Source organism: Parasteatoda tepidariorum, chromosome 10 (genome assembly GCF_043381705.1).
Source record: "Parasteatoda tepidariorum isolate YZ-2023 chromosome 10, CAS_Ptep_4.0, whole genome shotgun sequence".
Lineage (NCBI taxonomy): Eukaryota > Metazoa > Arthropoda > Arachnida > Araneae > Theridiidae > Parasteatoda > Parasteatoda tepidariorum.
Window position 1 is genome coordinate 25,324,286 of NC_092213.1, and position 20,422 is coordinate 25,344,707.

Consider the following 20,422-nt stretch of genomic DNA (forward strand, 5'->3'; position numbering starts at 1 on the left):
GACTTCTTTCGCATGATTTCGATCAAAAGATTTAACTAACAATTCACAATTTTAAATAAAAAAAAATATCTAATGACCTAGGGGCCTCTCTCCAAATCTATAAAGATATGTTGTTTTGGAATTTTTAGGACTCTTAAATAAAATTAAGAAAGAAAACTTGATTAATTAAAAACTTTTAGAGCGATATTCAGGTCATCTACTTACTTCTTAGATAATACGAAATCTTGTATAATGGAGATTGGTTTATTCTTTGTACAGTTTATTTAGAAGGGGTTTATTCCAATTAACTATTTATTGATTACAAAATTTCTAAAATGCAGAATTAAGAGGCTTACAAATACAAATTTTTAATGTTTATTTGCATTCAAATTTACTGAAACTCTAATTAAAATTATTTGGTTATTAAATACGAAACCTAAATACAATATTAAATCGTCAAATTCGATCCTTGTTAGAAATTATTCCAACTGAGAGTTCAATGGGTTATGACATTTTAAAACATCTAACAGAAGAGACATATATAGCGTACAATGAAATAATTGAATATGTTCTTTAAAATATTTTTTGATTTATATTTTATTTAATATAATACTTTTAACAATTTTTATTTCAGTTTGAATGCTGTATCATTTGTTTTTTTTTTTTTTGAGAAATGCCTCTAATATGCTATATATTCTTTTAGTGTGTCATAATGTTGCTCAAACATAACAAAAAGTATATTTTTTGGAAAAATTTTAATATAATTGCGATGTTAACATATTTAACGCACAAAATTGTCATGATTTTCAGTGATACTTATCAAAAATGATGAAAATTGACAGTCATGGATTTTGTTCTTCTTCCATCAGCATGACAGCATAGTATAGGTCCGAGCCGTTCCATCAAGTCTTTTTCATCTGGCCGATCAAACGCTAGTTTTCTCCATCTATTGATGCCCATGGGTTTAGGATCTTTTTCCAAAGAATCAATGCATTTGGTGTTCGATCTTTTCCATTTTCGGTTGCTTGTAAACTTTTCAAAAGTCAGTACCTTAACTGGGTCACCATCCACCTTTCCATAGATAATGACCCATATGTATAAAAATGTATTTTCTATAGGATTTAATAACTGAAATTATATTTGGTAGCTTAAATTTTCTGCCAAACATCGTTTTCTTTAACTGCTCCGAAAATAACTCTCAGTATTTTCTTTCAAAAAATTTGTAGTTTATTTTCATCAGCTTTATTAAAGGTTTTATTCGCAACCAGAAAGTATTACAAGTTTGATTAGAGTATTGTATAAGTTAATTTTAATTGTAAAGGAAATAAGCTTCGATTTCAGTTTATTTCTCAATCCAAAATCACGCCATCGTTATCCTGTTATTAATTTCTGTTTTGATATCAATATTAACTTTAACAATTGTCCCTAGGTATTTGAACTAACTGACACCTTCAAATGTATAATCGTTAATCACGAGAGGTAAAACCTCCTTTTTGTCATGAATTTGTTCTGTTGTTCTGGAAGAAAGAAAAATATCTATTCCTTCGCAATCTGATTTTTCTCTAGCGTTGCTAAGCAAAGGACTTTTGAAAAACAAATTTCTTCTAATCACAGTTCTGTTAATTAAACCATCGATGTATTAAGTAGGGTTAAAATATTTTATTAAAAGTATTTTACAAAACAATAAAAAAAATATCTAAAACATGACAAAATAAATAAGTATGTCAATATAACATAAGTGTTCTTTGTTAATAAGTGCAATCATTTTTTTTAAAACAATTTGTTCTCTAGCAGTCATTATTAACCAGGCAACAAACAAAGCGCTTACTTTTCTCAAGATTTCAAACCTTGATCGCTATGAAGAATCATTCAAATCTAAAAATTTGGTAACATTTAGAGCTGGAAGTTGTGTACTGAGGAGGTATAATGACTGGCTTTCGATCGACCAGTTCTTTGTGAAAACTCTGATATCCTTTCTGGGTCTCGAGGTTGCGGCATTAGCATCACTGGTTGAAGAGCTAGCGATTTTCTTGAAGCCACGGACTGTGTGTCTGCCAAGAAGGCGCTATTTACTTCCCCTGTAAAATCACAAAAAAATGGGTGAAATATGAGTTTATTCTTTTGCAGAAAGTTCCATAATCATCTTTCGTGATATTTAAACACTTTGTCGAAAAAATAATCTATATATACACAAAAGAAGTCTCATATTGAATTTTAAGTGAAAAACAAAGAAGTGCGTTATCAAAATCTTACGAACGCTTTTGAGATAACCGAGTTCAAAAATATCAAAACAAACTTGATTAACAGATGAAGATTGAAGGTCTTGCCAGTTTCTTTCAAACAAATTTTCATGTTTTCAATCTAGGCAACAATTCGTCGGGCTTTGCAACGTTTTCCATCTTGAATATTTGTGACCCTCAATGTGTACATTTTAGACATGGTTTTTAAATATGTATATGATGGTCCGTGATTGCGGAACACCCTGTATAATTAAACTTCTGAACAGTTTCACAGGCCTTCAAAAAACTTCTTTTTGAAATTATTTATTATACATTATTCTTTGGGCTCGTCCATCTTAGTGAATTTAAAAATTTTCATCAAAGTCATAATTACATAAATTTCGCAAAATTACTGAATTTTAGAAAAGCTTAATAAGTTTCCTAAATAGTTAGGCTGTATGTTCATTTTAATGTTTAAAGTACCCAAGCAGCTGCAAAGAAATTCCACGTTGATTGCTGAAGTGTACTTTAACTTATGCTATGCTGCTGCCTCCAGGGTTTGATTTAAAGATGATTATTTGGGACACTTGCACAGTGGACACGAGGAGACCTACATTTTTTTCAATTGTTTTACAAGGAAAATTATTTTAGTATAATGAGAAAACTTACCATAACCGAATTACGTTTCATGGTTTACATACGCTTTAAAGATACACTGTTTTAATTTACGTAGAGAACCTCCAGAAAGTTCTGTACGCAGGATCTAGGGTGTTCGTAATTAGTCACTGGAGATCGTTTTATTTATTTTATAAAATATTAGCATGGTTTTTTTTGTTTCTCAAAGGAAAATAAAAAATCCATAGTTTAAGTATCTTACACTTAAAGTAAAGCTATAATTTTAAACTATGTATGCAATCTTGCCATAAAGAATTATCTGGGCTTTAGAACAGACTAATAACTTAAATATTTTAAAAATTATTAAACTTTTTAAAAAATCACCAATTTGGCGACATTTTTTAGAGATGAAAATTATTAAAATCACTTCCTTATTCTCAGTTATTGCTATTTTTTATGAGCCCAGATAATGCGGCATTGGGGTGAGTTTTTAAACATTAAAAATGTAGACGACAACGACAAACGCTTTTCATTTTCACAAAACTGTGGCTTTTCATCATATTGATGTTTCGCGCCATTTTCTGAACAACCATAGAGAGCGCTGGCTATAGGTAAACTAAACTTGATCTAACAGTCATGGGTAACTTTACAGTAGTTATGAAAATATGATATTAGCCTTCGAAACACAGCCTTAAACCGTTTTGACTCATTTTGAAACAAAGCTTGAACAGCTGAACCACACTTACCCTTGTATATAGAACCGTTCGGAACTAAAGGCTCTGAAGGTGTGATTTTGACATATCTTGTTGCCAGTAAGAAAGCCAAAGCTGCCAATATCACTGCATCAAATATACCAATTGTTGCCAATATGTAAGCCCATCGAACTCCACACTGTCCTATGTCGTAATCGTCAGCTTCTGGTCCACAAACATCTCTCACTTTTTCAGAGTCCCATCCGGCTGGAAACGACACGACTCCAACAATCATACATGCACCTGAAAGGTTTTTATTTTCTCAATAAATAATAAGTACAGAGCAAAAAAAATTTACCAACCACTCTGAATAACTAGTGATTAGCTTTTCACTTCAGAGCTAAATCTTAATAGTTCGAGGGCCGATGAATATGTCGATTAATTAGTGCAGACGATATTTTAAGTCATGAAATCAGACACAGAACGTACTTTCTCTGAATAACATACCTTCTTTTCGACTGATTCGGATTTCTGACTCCCAAAATATAGGGGGTAACCGAAAACTGGGAAGTATTGTTCAAATAGTTTTGTCAGGAGAGCTGTTGAAAGTTTCGATCCCTTAATGTTAATTTTACTTTTTGCGTATTTCCCCATAACTCCAGAACTTTTTAAGAGAATTAAAAAAATTTTGCACACAATTATAAAATTGGTTTGTCAAAAGGTAATTCCATGCAAAAAATAGCTTTTGATTGATATTTATTATTTTATTTAATAATTGTCGAAAAATTTTGAGTTGTAAAGTATGCAATTTTTTACACAATTTTAACCTCTATGGTAAAATACAAAATTTGAGCGAAATCGGTCAAATAGTTCCTTTAAAATTGAATTTTATAAAAGTCGTATATTTAAAATTCTATTTCTCATAAACTATTCCACCGAATTTCGCTTAAATTTTGTATTTTGCCACATAAAATTACATTCTTTAAAATGATGTAAAAAATTGTATGACAATTACAATTCATCAATTTTTCGACTATTATTAAATAAAAAATAACATACATACATATTTATATACTAGAAGCTATTTTTGCATGGAATTATGTTTAAAAAAATGAATTTTACAATTATGTGCAAAGACTTTTCAATTCGCTTAAAAAGTTCTCGAGATATAGCGAAATACACACACAAAAAAATTATAATAATAATAATAATCAAGGGGTCTCAAACTTTAGATCGCTCTCCTGGCCAAACTATGTGGACCATATTTCCCAGATTGCTGCTCCCTCTTATATTTTGGAGGTCAGCAATCTCAATCCATCGAAAAAACGGTATGTTTATTCGGAGAAAGTAAGTTTTTTTGTCTGATTTCGTAACTTAAAATATCGTCTAGACTAATTATTTAGTATATTTGATCTCCTCTAACCATTACGATTGAGTCCTAGAACGGGAAGATCAGGTCATAAGTTATTCAGTGTAGCCCATTTATTAATTTTTTATTTTATTTATTTAATTTTTTGTGCACTATACATCACAATTTTGTGTAAAAAGAACATCAGAATTATTATTATTTTACGAAAAAATGCTAATTAAAATTCAAATTTTATCATTATATAAATTAATTTCCCACAAATTAATATTCTTTTACTTAATGATAAAATTTATAGCTACAGTTTTTGGATGTGAATATTTTGTACAAACTTTTAAAATGGTGATATACACTTTAGAGTTGAGCTTTATTTATATCTGTAGAAATCTTAGTTCTTATATGAAAACGTTACTGAATTTTATAGTAACAAATGGCACTTAAATGTTAGTTTTTCACATTTGATTTTAGTCATTTATTTTAAGATGGTGTCATACACACCAAAAATCTAACAAAATACCGTTTCAAAAAAAAAAAAAAAAAAAAAAAAAAGTTTTTTAATTAAAGTATTTTGTGAATCACTATACACTTGTACATCATAACATTAGAATTGTCATTTCACTATTTACATTTTCATTAGACTAAAAAATCAAATAATAAGTGACTTAATATGTAAATAAGAGTTAGATGTCTTTGTTTGTCATCAGCATACATTTAGTAAAAATTATAAAGGTATTTACCATTTACCCATAGGCATCGTTGGTGGGGGTGGGTTGAATGTTGGATATATGTCCCCCTCGTTACTTAGAAATCCCTCTCAAACATTTAAAGATCCCCTACATATTTCAGACATCGCGAATTATCATCGATTTAGATTTCGTTAAAAGCAATAAAAAATATTAAAAAAATAATTAATCTTTCAGGTATTTAGTACATACATTTAAGTTTTTTTTTCTTTTGTGTGAAATTTAGAAAACTATTGTGACTGTAATTTAATTTCGTAATTAACATGGTAATTAACACATATTTACCGGTACATTAGTTATTTATCTTTTTCTTTAATCTCATTCAGACGTAATATTTATTTATCATCACTTTATATATAATCCCTTAATAACTATTACTATCTGTTTTTATTCCGTAAGTTGTTTTGAATGTTATTAAAAAAAGGGCTTAAAACTAAAAGTGGCGTTCCCTTATTATGTTTCAAAGTTATCGTATATTATCTTACTAAGCAAAATTTTATGATACACCCATTTAGTTACCATTTTACAATTAAATATTTTCTATTTTGAAAGTTTAACTTCATCATAATTTTTTCGTAAAACTATGTTCAGTCAACTGATGCAATTAAAAAAGCGAAAATAACTCATTTAAAGCTATGAATTAATATTACTAATTACATTTCCGCATTATTGAGATGTAATTTCTTTGGCATAAAATGTTTAACGAGGTTTCATAGTAACCAAAAACTAAACACAAATTAAAAAATTAAAGCGATTTTGGATGTAATAGGCAATATGTAATACCTAATCATAAAATCAGTTCAATTTACGAAGTCAATTTTGATACATAAGAGGTAAGTAAACACATTGAAACATAAAATCATTAAATCAATAGGAAAAGAGCAACCAAATTTGTTTTATATAAAATAGAAATAAGACAAATATAAAATCTTTACAATTAAAATAAAAATGAAATCATCAGGGGACACACTGCCTGCAAACACACAGGAGCCTTTCTGTTGTTAGAGGATTTAACCAAAACTAACAGTGCCCCGAGGCCCCATATTGAAAAGACAAAAATAGATAACCTTTACCCCAATTGAAAAGCACTATAAAATTGAAAAGGAATCACAACTAAAAAGTACTAAATTTAAACCAGCAAATGAAACGCCTCCTTCAAATCACAATATAAATAAATGTAAGTAAAGTAACATTTACAGTTAATTAAAGTAATAATAGTAAAATATATTTTCCGAATCTGTAAGAGAAAAATCAAGTGCTGACACCTGTTTTGGAATTCCAAAACATCAAAACATCTATTGTTGTGTCTATTATAACAATATTGTAACAACATCTATTGTAACAATATGTAATATATTATAATAAATAGGCAATATATATGTTTAAATTTTATCTAATTAGAATCTGGAACTAAAATTGTGAAACCAAATCTATGTGAATACAATAAAATATTTTGTAACCCTTTAATTAAATAATTTTTAATGTTGATGTATCGCTCTGTTACTTGTCAAGGAAAAAAAATAATAATTACGTAGCAATAGTAGAGGTTGGAGACCGCGAGTAGGGACAGAGCACTTTAAAAACATAATACAAATACATCATTAGTAATGTAAAAAAAAAATTTATAAAGGATTACGACATAGTTGAAATAACAGGGCTACATCCCTGTTATCATTGATTACAATTAGCTTAAATAAGTCAGTCGTGAGACAATTATTCCTTCATTAGTTTTATTTACGGGTAGGCTGGTGGCTATAACATTTCACATCCACTCTCCACAAGGGAGAGGGTGAACAAAACTCCGGATGGTTCCTGCAGATCTTACAAGGAATACATGATACAGCAAGAGTCATGCGAAAACAATCCTTCCCGCATTAAATACTGACAGAGAATGATGTAAACAGGCTCAAGTCGTACATACCTTGTAACTCTACGCATAATCAATAATCATTAATGCTTCCTAATATGGAAGTGAAAGAGGAACAAGACTCTAAAAATAACTCCTCCTTTGAAAGATAAATCTAATTATAATTCAATGGTATGTTTTCATCCTTGAAGTCCCAAAATAGAATGTCTACACCTATTCTTTACCAAAGACATTTTATGAAAACGAAAGGGTTTTAATGGTTTTATTAATACAAAAGTATTTATAATTTTTGTATTACATATATCTATACAAATAATCATATTTTAACTACAACTACAAATAGCATAAAAAAAAGCCTGAACGCTAAGTAAATATGTAGTGTATAAATTATGCATGTTTCTTAAAACCTATATATTACGCAATATATTAATTTCTTTTTACCATAAGAATTGCACTTATACNGTAGAAATAGAATATCTCTACACCCAAAATAGAATATCTCCACACCCATTCTTTACCAAAGACATTTTATGAAAAGAGTTTTAATGCTTTTATTAATACAGAAGTATTTATAATTTTTGTATTACATATATATCTATACAAATAATCATATTTTAACTACAACTACAAATAGCATAAAAAAAGCTTGAACGCTAAGTAGATATGTAGTGTATAAATTAGACATGTTTCTTAAAACCTATTTATTACGCAGTATATTCATTTCTTTTCACCATAAGAATTGCAATTATACACAATAGAATAGATACCATGAATTACAAATTTGTAAATGAAAAGAGGAGAATAAATAGCAGGATGCCAATAAACTGTAAATTGATCGAATTTGTAGAAAAGATACTTTGGGATTAATTTTGAAATATGGCTAAATTCTAATATTACTAGCCCCCCCCCCCCCTTCTTTGTGAAAAAAGGAATTAAAGCACCTTTCACTTGAAACTCTTACTATATCAATCACTTATCAAATTCAGCTTAGTCGCTTTTCTTGGAGATATTGATAATACAGGGGATTATAGAAGCATTTTTATACTATCTCATTTTTTTCATATTTCGCAAGAAATACTCAGAGAATTATTTCATAACTTCAGAAGTGTTTAGGTCATGCGATTTCTCATACATATCAAAAAAGTTTGAAGCTATTAAGAGTTTTGAGGGAACAGCAATAAAATACGATAGTAAAAGAGTGTTTTTTAACAGCGTATGCCAAAATATATAGGAATAAACTTGTAACATCTGAGAATAACTCACTTAAGTTATCATATGCAATAACTGCACAAAATTTCGTTCATGGAGATATGGTCATTTTTTTTTTGAAAAAAAGCTAATTTTTTGCCGTACGTTTTCTTACTATAACTGCAGAAATATACAATAAAATTAAATAAAATTTAGAGCTAGTTTTAATTAATAGCAGAAATATTTTTAAGTTTGGAAGAAAAAAATCATATGGAATCATATTTGGTAATTTAGGAAACGATTCTAATTTTCATTCGTGAAAACGGCGATTTCGGGCGATTTTCGAAGCAGCTTTTGTAAATTTGGAAAGAAAGCAATGAATGATAAGGGATTTTTCACAAATTTTATTTTGTTTTATTGAACAAAATTTATTAACTATGACATCGATATTATGTAGGACCATTCCCCATTAAAGTATATTTTATTTCACAAATTTTTTTTCATCATATAAACACATTTTGCTATCCGGATTATCATCGTGATGTATTTTCTTTCATTAAATTTTTTAATAAAATACAAAATAAAATTTGTGGGAAACCCCTTATCATTAAGAGCTTTTCTAAAAATGTAAAAAGCTGCTTAGAAAGTTGTTAGAAGTATTTTAGATTTCCAAGATATTCAAATTGTACTTTTTTCATAGATTACCAAATATGATCCAGAACAAAATTAAGGAAAAAAATTTTTTTTAATGTTTTCTGCACCTGCGCACTAAGGATTGGTGTACCGCGTGTGAGGCCATCCATTTTTATTATACTTGTAGTGTTTTCAATATAAAACGTTCTTTCAATCGAACTTTCAAAGAGACACACAACAAATAGACTTGGTAGACTCCGCAAGCTTGCCGTAATGCTACATTAAAAAATAACGAACAAAAAGTGAGAATAAATTTGCAAAAAAGTGCTACAAAATTGCAATAGTTTTTAAACAAATTAGAATTTTTTTTTATAACCGTCGTTGAACAGACGACCCAATTTTGGGTTTTCGACTACCAATGTTCAACTCCGTAGCCATATAATTTTTAAACCAATACAGAAGACAAGGCAACTCCTGGATCAGTATCTCCAGAGGTATGATTTGTTATGGGAACATGGAGGACTTTGCGACTCGACAGACTTAACATGCAAAAGTCACCATTTACTACATTAGTCTTCGGCCGGTGGGTATCGAACCCACGACCTCTTGGACATGGGCCCAGTGCCCTACCAACCAGGCTATCCCAGCCTTAAATTGGAATTTTGAAGAAAAATTTTCGTATTAAGTTCACAAACGAAAATGATCCTTTCATCACGTCATATTTCAACTCTAACTTCGGCCCGCATGCTATTTTTTGTTTCAACTTTTACTTTCAATGAAAATTTTATGTAGCACGTACAGTATTCACTCAATGTATATATTTAAAATAATGAATACAACATAATTAATTAAAATTCTAAAGCATTATTAGGAATTAACTTTACGAACTAATCGAACTTCTTTGACGCAAAATATGCATGGAGGTTTTATGTTGACCAAAAAATTAAATACGAGTTTAAAAAACAATTGAAAGCGCTATAGTAACTGAGCAAAATAAGGCTTAAAACATAAACGTTTAACTTTTATACCAATAGAATCGAAAACTAAATCTGTGTTAATTCAATAAAACAATTTAGGAAACTTTCAGTTGAATAATTTTTCATTTTGAATTAACAACCCATTACAAAGGACGACAATAACTGCGAAGCAATATTAGGGGTTGATAAACAAAGCTATCAGAAACAGAATCCTTCGAAGAGCAAACGAGATAGTTACATTAATAATTAGGTTCTTTGCTCTCATTAAACTTTAAAAGAATGAAAACAACAGTTTCACTTGTGCTTAGATCTTATTAATTTGAAAGGAAGGCTAAAAATACTAATATCTTTTCACATGGTAATCAGCTTTTGATGATTTAAAATTACACACCTATTTTTCAATAATGTCAAATTTATAATTACTTTCTTCCCCCTCCAATAGAAATTAAGAATGTTACCTTACTGCTTTGTATTTACATTCAAAGATGGTTTGAATAACCATCCTATTCCTATTCAAACCTTTGTCTCAAGTTAATCATTGTTAGCTGCTTTTAAAGACTATAGATTTTATGAAGATATTGTTTCCAAACAGCGGAAACCAATAAAATAGAATTTATCTGAGATACATCCACATTGTTAGCGGTTTTCTTATCTTAAGGTAAAATGAATGAAAGAATTTTCATTCGAACAAAAAAATGGCGGTTTTTATGGAGTAGGGGTTGGGTTGTGACCTGGAATAGTTTGGCAAACTATTCCTTCAGCTTGACTTTGGATTAGGATAAGATGAATTTCGAAATTTTATTTATAAATTTGTTTTTTATTATAAATTAATTATGTCTAGTTTTAAAAAATGTTCAGAATAATTTTCTTGATTTAAATTCTTCTGGTTATTTTGGATTAAAAATGTGCGATTAATTGAAAAAAAATTTTCATTGGAAAAACATGTTAAGTGACATTTTAAAAACAGTAAATTTCTTTTTTATGTTAGGAGCCGATTTTATTATCATTTTATTCTGCGTAGTCTTTAAATAAAGGTGCTCTCAACTGCCTTATGAACATAGTTACTGATATTTTAATACATTTCTGTAAAACATGCTAGGAGACACTTAGAAAATTCTTAAATTTCTGAGTTAACATGTAATAAGACGAATTATTATTATTTTATTCTGTCTAATCTTTAAATAAATAAGTTTTCAAAGATGTTATGAACATTGTTTCTTGCACTTTCTATATATTTTTACACTGATTAACTCACATTCATTAAGACATCACTAAATAGGTTTTTCTCAGTGGAAGAACGTGTAAAGTGACATTATAAAAACACTTTAATTTCCATTTTATATTATAAGCCGATTTTAATATCAATTTATTATGCCTAATCTTTTAACAACCGGGTTCTCTATGATCTTTTGAAGATAGTTACTAATATTTCTTTGTATTGTGTGAAACATGTTGAATAGCATTTTGAAAACACTTAAATTTCAGAGATTAGGAACATGTTATAAGACGAATTATTATAAGTATTTTTCTACTCTTTATACAAAAGGGTTTTCAAAAATCTTTTGAGCATTGTTTCCTGATATTCGATTTATTTTTTCACTGATGAACTCAACAGACATCACTTAACACGTTTTTCTTAGAGGAGGAACGTGTTAAGTGACATTTTGAAAATGACTTATATTTCCAAGTTCAGCAGTATGTTATACCGCAATAATTACCGTATTACCGCAATAACTACTATGGGCAAGTGGGGTAACCGCCAATTTCGTAACCAAAAGCTTAAGGGGGGCAACATTATCAGTATTGCGCACAAACCGTCTTTACTTTTTAGACAAGTTGGTACACATTGGTCTTAAACTGGTGAGCTTCAGGCTGCCACGGACATAGAATGGGCCCTCGCTGCTCAAGAACGTGTTATGCGCCGGTTTATTTCAGAATTACATTATTATTCCATATATTCTTAAAATAGAGGGGTTAGCAGGGGTCGCCAAACTTTTTTGATCATCGACCCCCATATAATTTTTCGAAATCTCCATCGACCCCCAAAAAAGTTCCTGAAAATCTTGAAAGAGCTTCAGGAGTTACTCAAGGACGAGGCAGTAGTTGCACTGCTCACCTCAATCCTTCCATCTCTCAAGACCTAGTATATCAGTCTCTATTAGATACTGTGTTTGTACATTTATTTTATGATTTTAAACATTTATTAAAGTAATAGTACATTGTGTAACAATAGTTTTATGAAAAATATATTAATATTGAAATTTAAATACCTTATTATTAAATAATAAGTAATTATGCATAAGTAGATATAATAAGTAAAGTAACTAAAGATTTACTGCTTCTTGATCAATGAGATGGGTGTGCCTGGTGTTTTTTTGCAAGGTTCGCTATATTGGGTTCAAAATTGGTCAATTTTAATTTTCGTCAAAATTGGTCAATTTTGTAATTTTCGTAAAAAAATACAAAGTGTGCTATAGTTTTGTCGCGGGCTGTACTAATCCATATTATTAAAGCTTACCTTCTTTTTTGTGCATTGATAATTAAAATTGATATCTAAACCAAACGAATGGTTTTATCGAAACAATAACTAATTATCCAAAACTATAAAAGTTTTAATAATGACACTGCAAATATTCAACACAGTTTGCAAAGATAGCTGAAACTACGTTTGTCCAAATGCTCGTCACACGTGACATTTGGACAAACGCAAATATGCATATGACTTATAAACTGCGCTGTGTTCGTGCCACTGTGCGGTGGTACGTAAATACTTGTTTCACCCCAATAAATATATGTTTATTAATTTATGTTTTATAAAGAAACCGATATTGAGTCAATTATAAAAAAAATTCACAAATTTTACAATCTTAATTAGGTATGTGTAATTTGCGTATTGAGAACTGTTTTTTTTTCCGACCTACAATCGACCCTTCCGATTCGGATAGACCCCTATTCGCCCCCCTGTCTCAGATAGACCCCCGCTTTTGTTAAATAGACCCCTGGGGGTCTATATAGACCACTTTGACGACCTCTGGGTTAGTGTATAAAGTGAATCTTCACATTAATGCAGCATGGAAGATAATAAAAAGTAATGCTTGGTTATATCAGAATTTTAATATAGCCATACATCATCAGAGAATATCACCATTTAATTGTAAACCATCAGGAAATATCTATAATTTCATGACATTTTTGTATCACAAATTTATATTATTTTTTCATCAATCTATATTCTTGTTGCCCAAATAAAATTTATCAACAATCGCGATAATATTGGATTCGATAATTATCATATTCGATAATCATTATTATCGATACAATTGCGACAATATTGGATCCAATAATTATTATTGTTATTAATGATTGTGATACTTGTAGACGATATGTATGTAACAGCATTCAACAAATATTGTGATATTCTTTTCAAAATATTTACGATATACCGTCTAACTGTAGTAATAAAAGGAAAATTTGCAAAAGAATTCGGACATTGGGAAAAAAAATTAGTTGGGCTTATCTTTAAAGGAAATTCGATTGTTTAATATTCATTACACAACAAATTCAGTGAACCGTTTCTGAATAAAAATTATCTCATTTTCTCAAGTGAAGCATTATTCCGTGAAAAGCGTGGAACTATTTTCAATATTTCTTTTCTTATTTTTCATTCTGCTGATAATAAAATTAATCGCTATATTTGGACAGAAAATAGGTAAAAGATAAACAATTTTCCAAAAGTGTATCATATAAATAATAAAAGAGAAGTCTTGAATTATTCAGTACTTTTAATACAAATTGATAATTGTATTGAGTTCCATACTATTTATAGAAATAGCTCCGAATAAAGAAATTGAAATTACCAAGTGTATTTTAGGTTGGGAAAAGCCATGGCACTACATTCCTCTACTTTGTGAACCCCCGTATAATTGCTTTCCTGTCATTCGCTACGAAATATTTCTTTTTCTGTCTTATTATTCTAATAATCAGTCGTTATTTTCTTTCTTTATGTATGAGAATGCATTAAGAGGTTAGGTAAAAAAAAATTTTGCTAAAATTTTGAACAAATATGCATAATTTTTTAAATTTATTTCAAATAATAGTTCGTTACATTTTTATTTTAATTTTCAATCTATTCTCGCTCTAATTCTGTCTGAAACTCTTTCGGTGATGATGGCAGTTTCATGTGTAATAAAAGTCACGTATCTAACATGTAAGGAAGATGCAGATATCTTTTACTGTCATCATTATAAAATGATCTGTATTAACAAATATAATAAATTAAACGGTATAAACAAACAGCATTTATTTATTATCCATTCTTAATATTATTTTCGGTTATTATCCTTTTGATTTCAATTCTTAGCGATATTTTGATTGGCGGTAATGAGTTTCCCGCGAACGCTATGCAAAATTCACAATGTATGACCGAAAATTTCATTACAAATTACAGTATCGCCATAGGGCAGAAAATAGGTTGGCGTTAGAGTTAACGCTAAACAAACGCAATGCTAAATCTCTCTATTATTAAAAATTAAAAGCTTAGAAAAAAACTGCTGTTCCTTTATTACATAAAAAAATAATCGTATGATATTACCTTTATGTCTAACATTTCATGGTAATATTCATAGATATCGCTTTGCATCATTAAACGGAGAAAAATGTATGCTCTTATAATAAATTTAATCTAAAATTGCATTTAGTCAACATATACAGTAAAATTAANTCGGATCATCCTCCGGGATGTTTCCCAGACCGTCGCTAATAGCCCATTGTGCAGCTCTAGTGCGACGTAAAGTAACAACAACAACAACAACAATAATAAATTTAATCTAAAATTGTATTTAGTCAACATATACAGTAAAATTAATACCAAATAACTATTTAAAAATCTTAAGTAATATTAAGGATCAACTTCATATACTATTGCTAAATAATGTGTTAGGCAAAAAATATTTTCATAGTAAAAAAAAATTAAACTAGAATTTAAAATACAAGTTTATGAACAATGGTAACCGAGTGAAATGATTAGGCTTTGGTTTAGTGATTAGGTTTATTCCAGTCTAAGAGACTAAGAAACAATCTTTAAAACCAAATCTATATTAGCACAAAAAAAAATTGCATTGTTTAATTGAATAGTTTTCAATTTGATATAACAATCAGTTTATCATTAAAAAACAAAAATGGTTAGGAAGTAATCGAGGGAGTCAGTGAAAAAAGTGAACGAGGAGCGGTGACCCCTAGTATGATGTAAAATGTCTTGTAATCACTTCATTAATTATCTTCTTTATTTTTTATTTTGCTCAATACTATAAGAAGCAGCTGCATATGAAAAATAGCAACTTTGTTACTTTCTTGTCATCATTTTATGTCTTATAAGGGTAAGAAGGGACGTTGTTAGGGTTATGTTATAAGGATGTCATAAGGGAACAGATAAGGATTCAGATGCTCTAAAGGAACTAAACTACTGAACGATATTACTCAATACAAATCAAAAATTTTGTTTAAATATATATCTCATTCTAAAAATTTGATTTTAGTGTAGAATTATTTGCAAGCAAGAAAGCGATAGAAAGAAACTTGAAACTTTAATAAGCGTGACGTCCGAAAACTAGTGGAAATGACTGAAAAGAACAGAGTTTTATTTTTTCGAATGAAAAGTACAGTCTAAAAAATAACGAAGGAAAAATGAGCAATGGAGTTCTGAACAATTAGTAAAAGTTCCTTCTCCCCACTATGTAAACACTTTACCCTGTCCTCTAAGGTTGGTTTACTGTTACAAAAAATAAAGCTAATCCTCACACTACAAGACAAATCACAAAAATATTTGGATTGTATGAATTAAATATTTTTTAAGCGATCTGCTTCTTCCCCTGATCTTAGTTCCACAGAGAATCTGAGGAGAATAATGAAAAATAAATTTGAAGAATCAGGACTAAATTAGTCATCGTTCTCTCGTTGAAATATGCACGTTAAAATATACTCGTTTAATCTGTGCCAAGATAGTTCCTGAAAAATCAAATTTTAAATTCCAGAATTTTTTAAAATTTTATTTCTTAGTAACAATTTAACCGATTTTTGATCGAATTTTGTATTTTGTAAAGTTACAATTGTGTAAAATTACGTACTTTAAAATGACGTAAAAAATTGTATACCTTTTGATTCAAAAAATTTTCGACTATTATTTAATGAAACAATAAAAAATAATAAATATTTATTTTCTTGCATGGAATTATGAACGAATTTTGTAATTGTGCGCAAAAATTTCTCGAGATAATGCGATAGACTCAAAAAGTTAAATTAACCAACAATATTGACTGTGCAGGCAGTTCAAGTGCATGTTAAAAATAGAATTGCATATTGAATGCGAAAAATTTAGGCCTATAAATAACTTAGCACGGCCTTGAGGGTAAAAACATATCAAGTGACCAACCACAATGCGAGCAAGATTTACAAATTGCCCCAGAACATTTTTTTATTGATTCATAAACTTTTTTAATGGTTTCTAGATTATTTTCTTCCCAAAAATAAGCTTGAAACTGTAAACAAAAATATTTAAAAAGGAAAAAAAAAAAGCATACGTGTTGTCCCTGTGGCGCAATGGAAAGGAGATCAGTGGGGAAAGCATCTGTATGTTTCGTTCGGGAAATACCTTGCTTAAAACTGATTACCAACGTGATAATTTTTTGTAAAACATTTTTCTAATTAAAACTATTCTCTATGTTTGTAAACTTATTTGTAAGTTTTTTTAATGCTTTTAAATTTATGTTTTTATTTATAGATTTTTATAATACCGTAAACTCAATTTTTACGCTATACATACACATACACATTTACTATATATACACACACACATAAAAGCTTCGCCCAGACCCGCCCACAGCCAAGGGCGGCGCCAGTAGGGGGTCAGGGGGGGCTGGAGCACCCCCGNAGATTTCACCATAATTAATTCATCATAATCAATATCATAATTCTGGCAAATTTTGATTCTTTCCTCCCCAGTATATTTCAACTTCTTAATATATGAGTTTTACCCTGACTCTCCCCCGCAATGGGCCTCCAGGGATACCGATAGCCCACCAGGGTACTGATTAGTGAACAACTGTTCAAATGCAAAAACAAGGTGCAACTCCAGAAAAATCTAGGTGGTCTGTGCAATGTAAAATCAATACTACATGCTTTAAAATCAAGAAAGATAACAAATGTAAAGAAGTTCTTGAAGAAAACGGATTTTTCAATAAAATAAAGAACAGATGAAAAGATGTTCCGTTACAAAAAGAAATTCAATAGATGAACTGATGTAATGAAGTGAATGCAAGATATAAAATACGCGAAAATTAATATAGTTTATATATTTCGTGCAAGAATATTTGTCAACAGTCTGGAATGATATTAAGAGTGTGGGCAGTATTTTAAAAAAATTTTGAAGGATCTTTGTGTCTGTACTTTTTAAAGGCCTATATGATAAACTTTAAATACTACAAACGATATAACTTTAATAACAAATTATTATTTCTTGTATATGCTAATATTCAATGACATGCCAGTTTGATTTTTATCACGGATTTAACGAGATAACGTTTTAACAAGCTAATCAAGACTTTCAAGATAACATGATATAAGACTTTCAAAATTACTAGAAAAATTCTATTTAATTGGAAACCTTTATCGCGCATTTCCAAGTTGTGGTGTGCATATACCATAACTCTTGACATCCATTTAAAAAAACATACAATCGAAAATTAAGGACACTAAAACCTCATATGTATTCCTATTATTCTTATAACAAAATGTTTTTCAGTAACAAAATAGCTTGGGAAGAATAAAATAGGATTTTCAAGCAAATTTAATAATGAAGTTATTTGGATCATTAAAATTTAAATGTATTTTGCATTTAAGAAACAAATATAAAAATATTTTACTGAAAAATTTGGATTTAGAACTTTTTTTTCCTTCTTTTTTAACACTGCACTTTGATTACATTCCCCTTTTTCAGGTAAGTATAATGGAGGAGTTAGTCCATCTCTGCATTCCTTTCCTTTCTGTCATGAAGCAGAATTTGGTTAGAGAGGAACAACTTAAAGAGATTTTAAATGGCTTCAAAATAAATAACATGTTCGAACTCATCGCCTAAATATATATGCAAATATTTTTGTTTGATATCATGATTTTATTTACATTATGATTTTATTTATTTTATTTACATTATACACTTGGTGCCATTTCCTTGTTGTTTGTATTAACGTCACGTCACGCATTGAAAACCAGTCAAATCAATTGTAGTGGAATACTTTTGTCAATATTGAACGCTTTTCAAATCAGCTTTTACGTTTAAACAAAATATGGATGGATAAAAATGTAAAATTTGACCAATAGAAAATTAATACTTTTTCATACTTTTAAGCGAAGGTAAGAAATTATATATTTTAAGTATTTCATCAGGAAAATAAATAAGATTTTGAGATTCTTCACTGGTTTACAGTAAAAAGGAATAGAAATGATAAAAACTATGAATTTTTTTTTTGTTTTTTTTTTGTTTCTTAATTTCATCTTAAAACACAAATATTCACATTAAATATACAATGAAATCATTAATACTTACCAGATAGTATCTGCAACCAGCCACAAACATGAAAAACAGTAGACGAATGGCAGACGAAAAACAGAAACATACACAGAATACACAACACAACTGCTATTGCTGATAAACCTATAAAAATAGTCGCCACTTTAAAAGCGGGTGACAAAATAGATCCAAAGTCTTCTAATTTGCCTTGACAAACTAATTCCTGCCCATCCTCAATGCTTTGTCGGCAGGATTGCCACAGTCCAAAGTAGCCGGTTCTTGGACTTTGTGGTGTATCGCCAATCCATTGTGGCTGTATAAACACTACAGCATTAATTATAGCAAAACAAATCGTAAATACACCCCATAGAACACCTATGGCTCTTGAATTTCTCATATAATTTGCATGGTAACCACTGGCCTCGGAATTGTATTCATATTTTGAGGGATCCATTTTAGTAAACATTAATAAGTCGGATTTATAGAATGTTTTGGTTTCTCGATAGGCCAGCAGAGAAGAAATCTAAAGAAAAAAGGTGAGCTTAAAACCTGTCTGGCTAGTTTTTTCTTCTCTTGGTTTCTCTCTTCGAGGTCACGGAACTTGATAGTCGAATGGTTTTCGGTTCTTCATATTTTATTTTCCTTACACTCCTCTCACGGGTTGTATAGTTTAATCGGGAGGTGATTTTTAAATAGCTTTCATGGAATGCAACTGGATTTGTGTTCTTTTATTCTTTTTCTATCGGTCGCTTGGATTGTAGGTTGTAAGGCGGACCGAAAGGAAGCCAAGGACGAAGATCGTCTAATAAAAAGCTGAAGTGTTTAATACAATTATTTTTTAATTATAACACTATGAATTGTTCGTGTATAGTTCTTTAGAGCATTTCCGCAAGTCTCATAACAATTAGAGAATCAGACGGTTTCATTCATTCGACCCTATTATGAGTCTCTGATTAAGATGAAGATCTGTCAAGTCAATCGGAGTATTTTGTAAAATATAATTTTATTCAACTTTTACTCTAGGCCAATGTTTTTAATCATTTGTGTTTTTATGACACAAAAATTTAGAAACGATTTAAAAACGTGATTATTTATGCTTTCTAAATCTGAAATTTTATTTCCACTTAATTATTTAAATAGCATTGCCTAAAAAAGAAAATTTGGCGTATTTTCTGTCTGACAAAACAAATTCCAAACAGTTTAAATTATTTTCTCCTGGTAAAGAAAATTCGATCATTATATCCAAACTGTTATGTTTAGACTGTTTATTTGTTTGAGACTGTTTATTTGAAGCACCAAGAGATAATTTCACCTAGAACCAACTTCGCCGGTCTGGAAAAATATACAGCATCATGAAACCCTAACTCCTTTTATAAAGACAATAATTTTATGATTTCAAAAACTGATATCTGTAAAAGTTTATGAAAAGCCCAGATAATTTTCTTTACATTTTCAGTTGCTTTCTGGTAAATGTATTTTAAAATTAATAAAAAAATTTCATTAAAAGAATTTCTTCAAGTCCTTAATTTGAAACCATGCCACCATCTAAACCATGCTATGTTAAGAGCATATATATGGTTAAA

At 29.5% G+C, this 20,422-nt stretch overlaps 1 protein-coding gene across 1 annotated transcript; it reads right to left on the reverse strand.

The window, feature by feature from the left end:
* Positions 1-1,623: 1,623 nt before the first annotated feature.
* On the reverse strand, positions 1,624-19,450 carry LOC107452185 (LHFPL tetraspan subfamily member 3 protein). The gene is made up of 3 exons (XM_016068507.4): positions 18,876-19,450; positions 3,560-3,808; positions 1,624-2,057 (listed from the first exon to the last, which is right to left on the reverse strand). Exons 1-3 carry the CDS (start codon positions 19,303-19,305, stop codon positions 1,873-1,875), a joined length of 864 nt encoding a protein of 287 aa, XP_015923993.1. The 5' UTR covers positions 19,306-19,450; the 3' UTR covers positions 1,624-1,872.
* Positions 19,451-20,422: the final 972 nt, after the last annotated feature.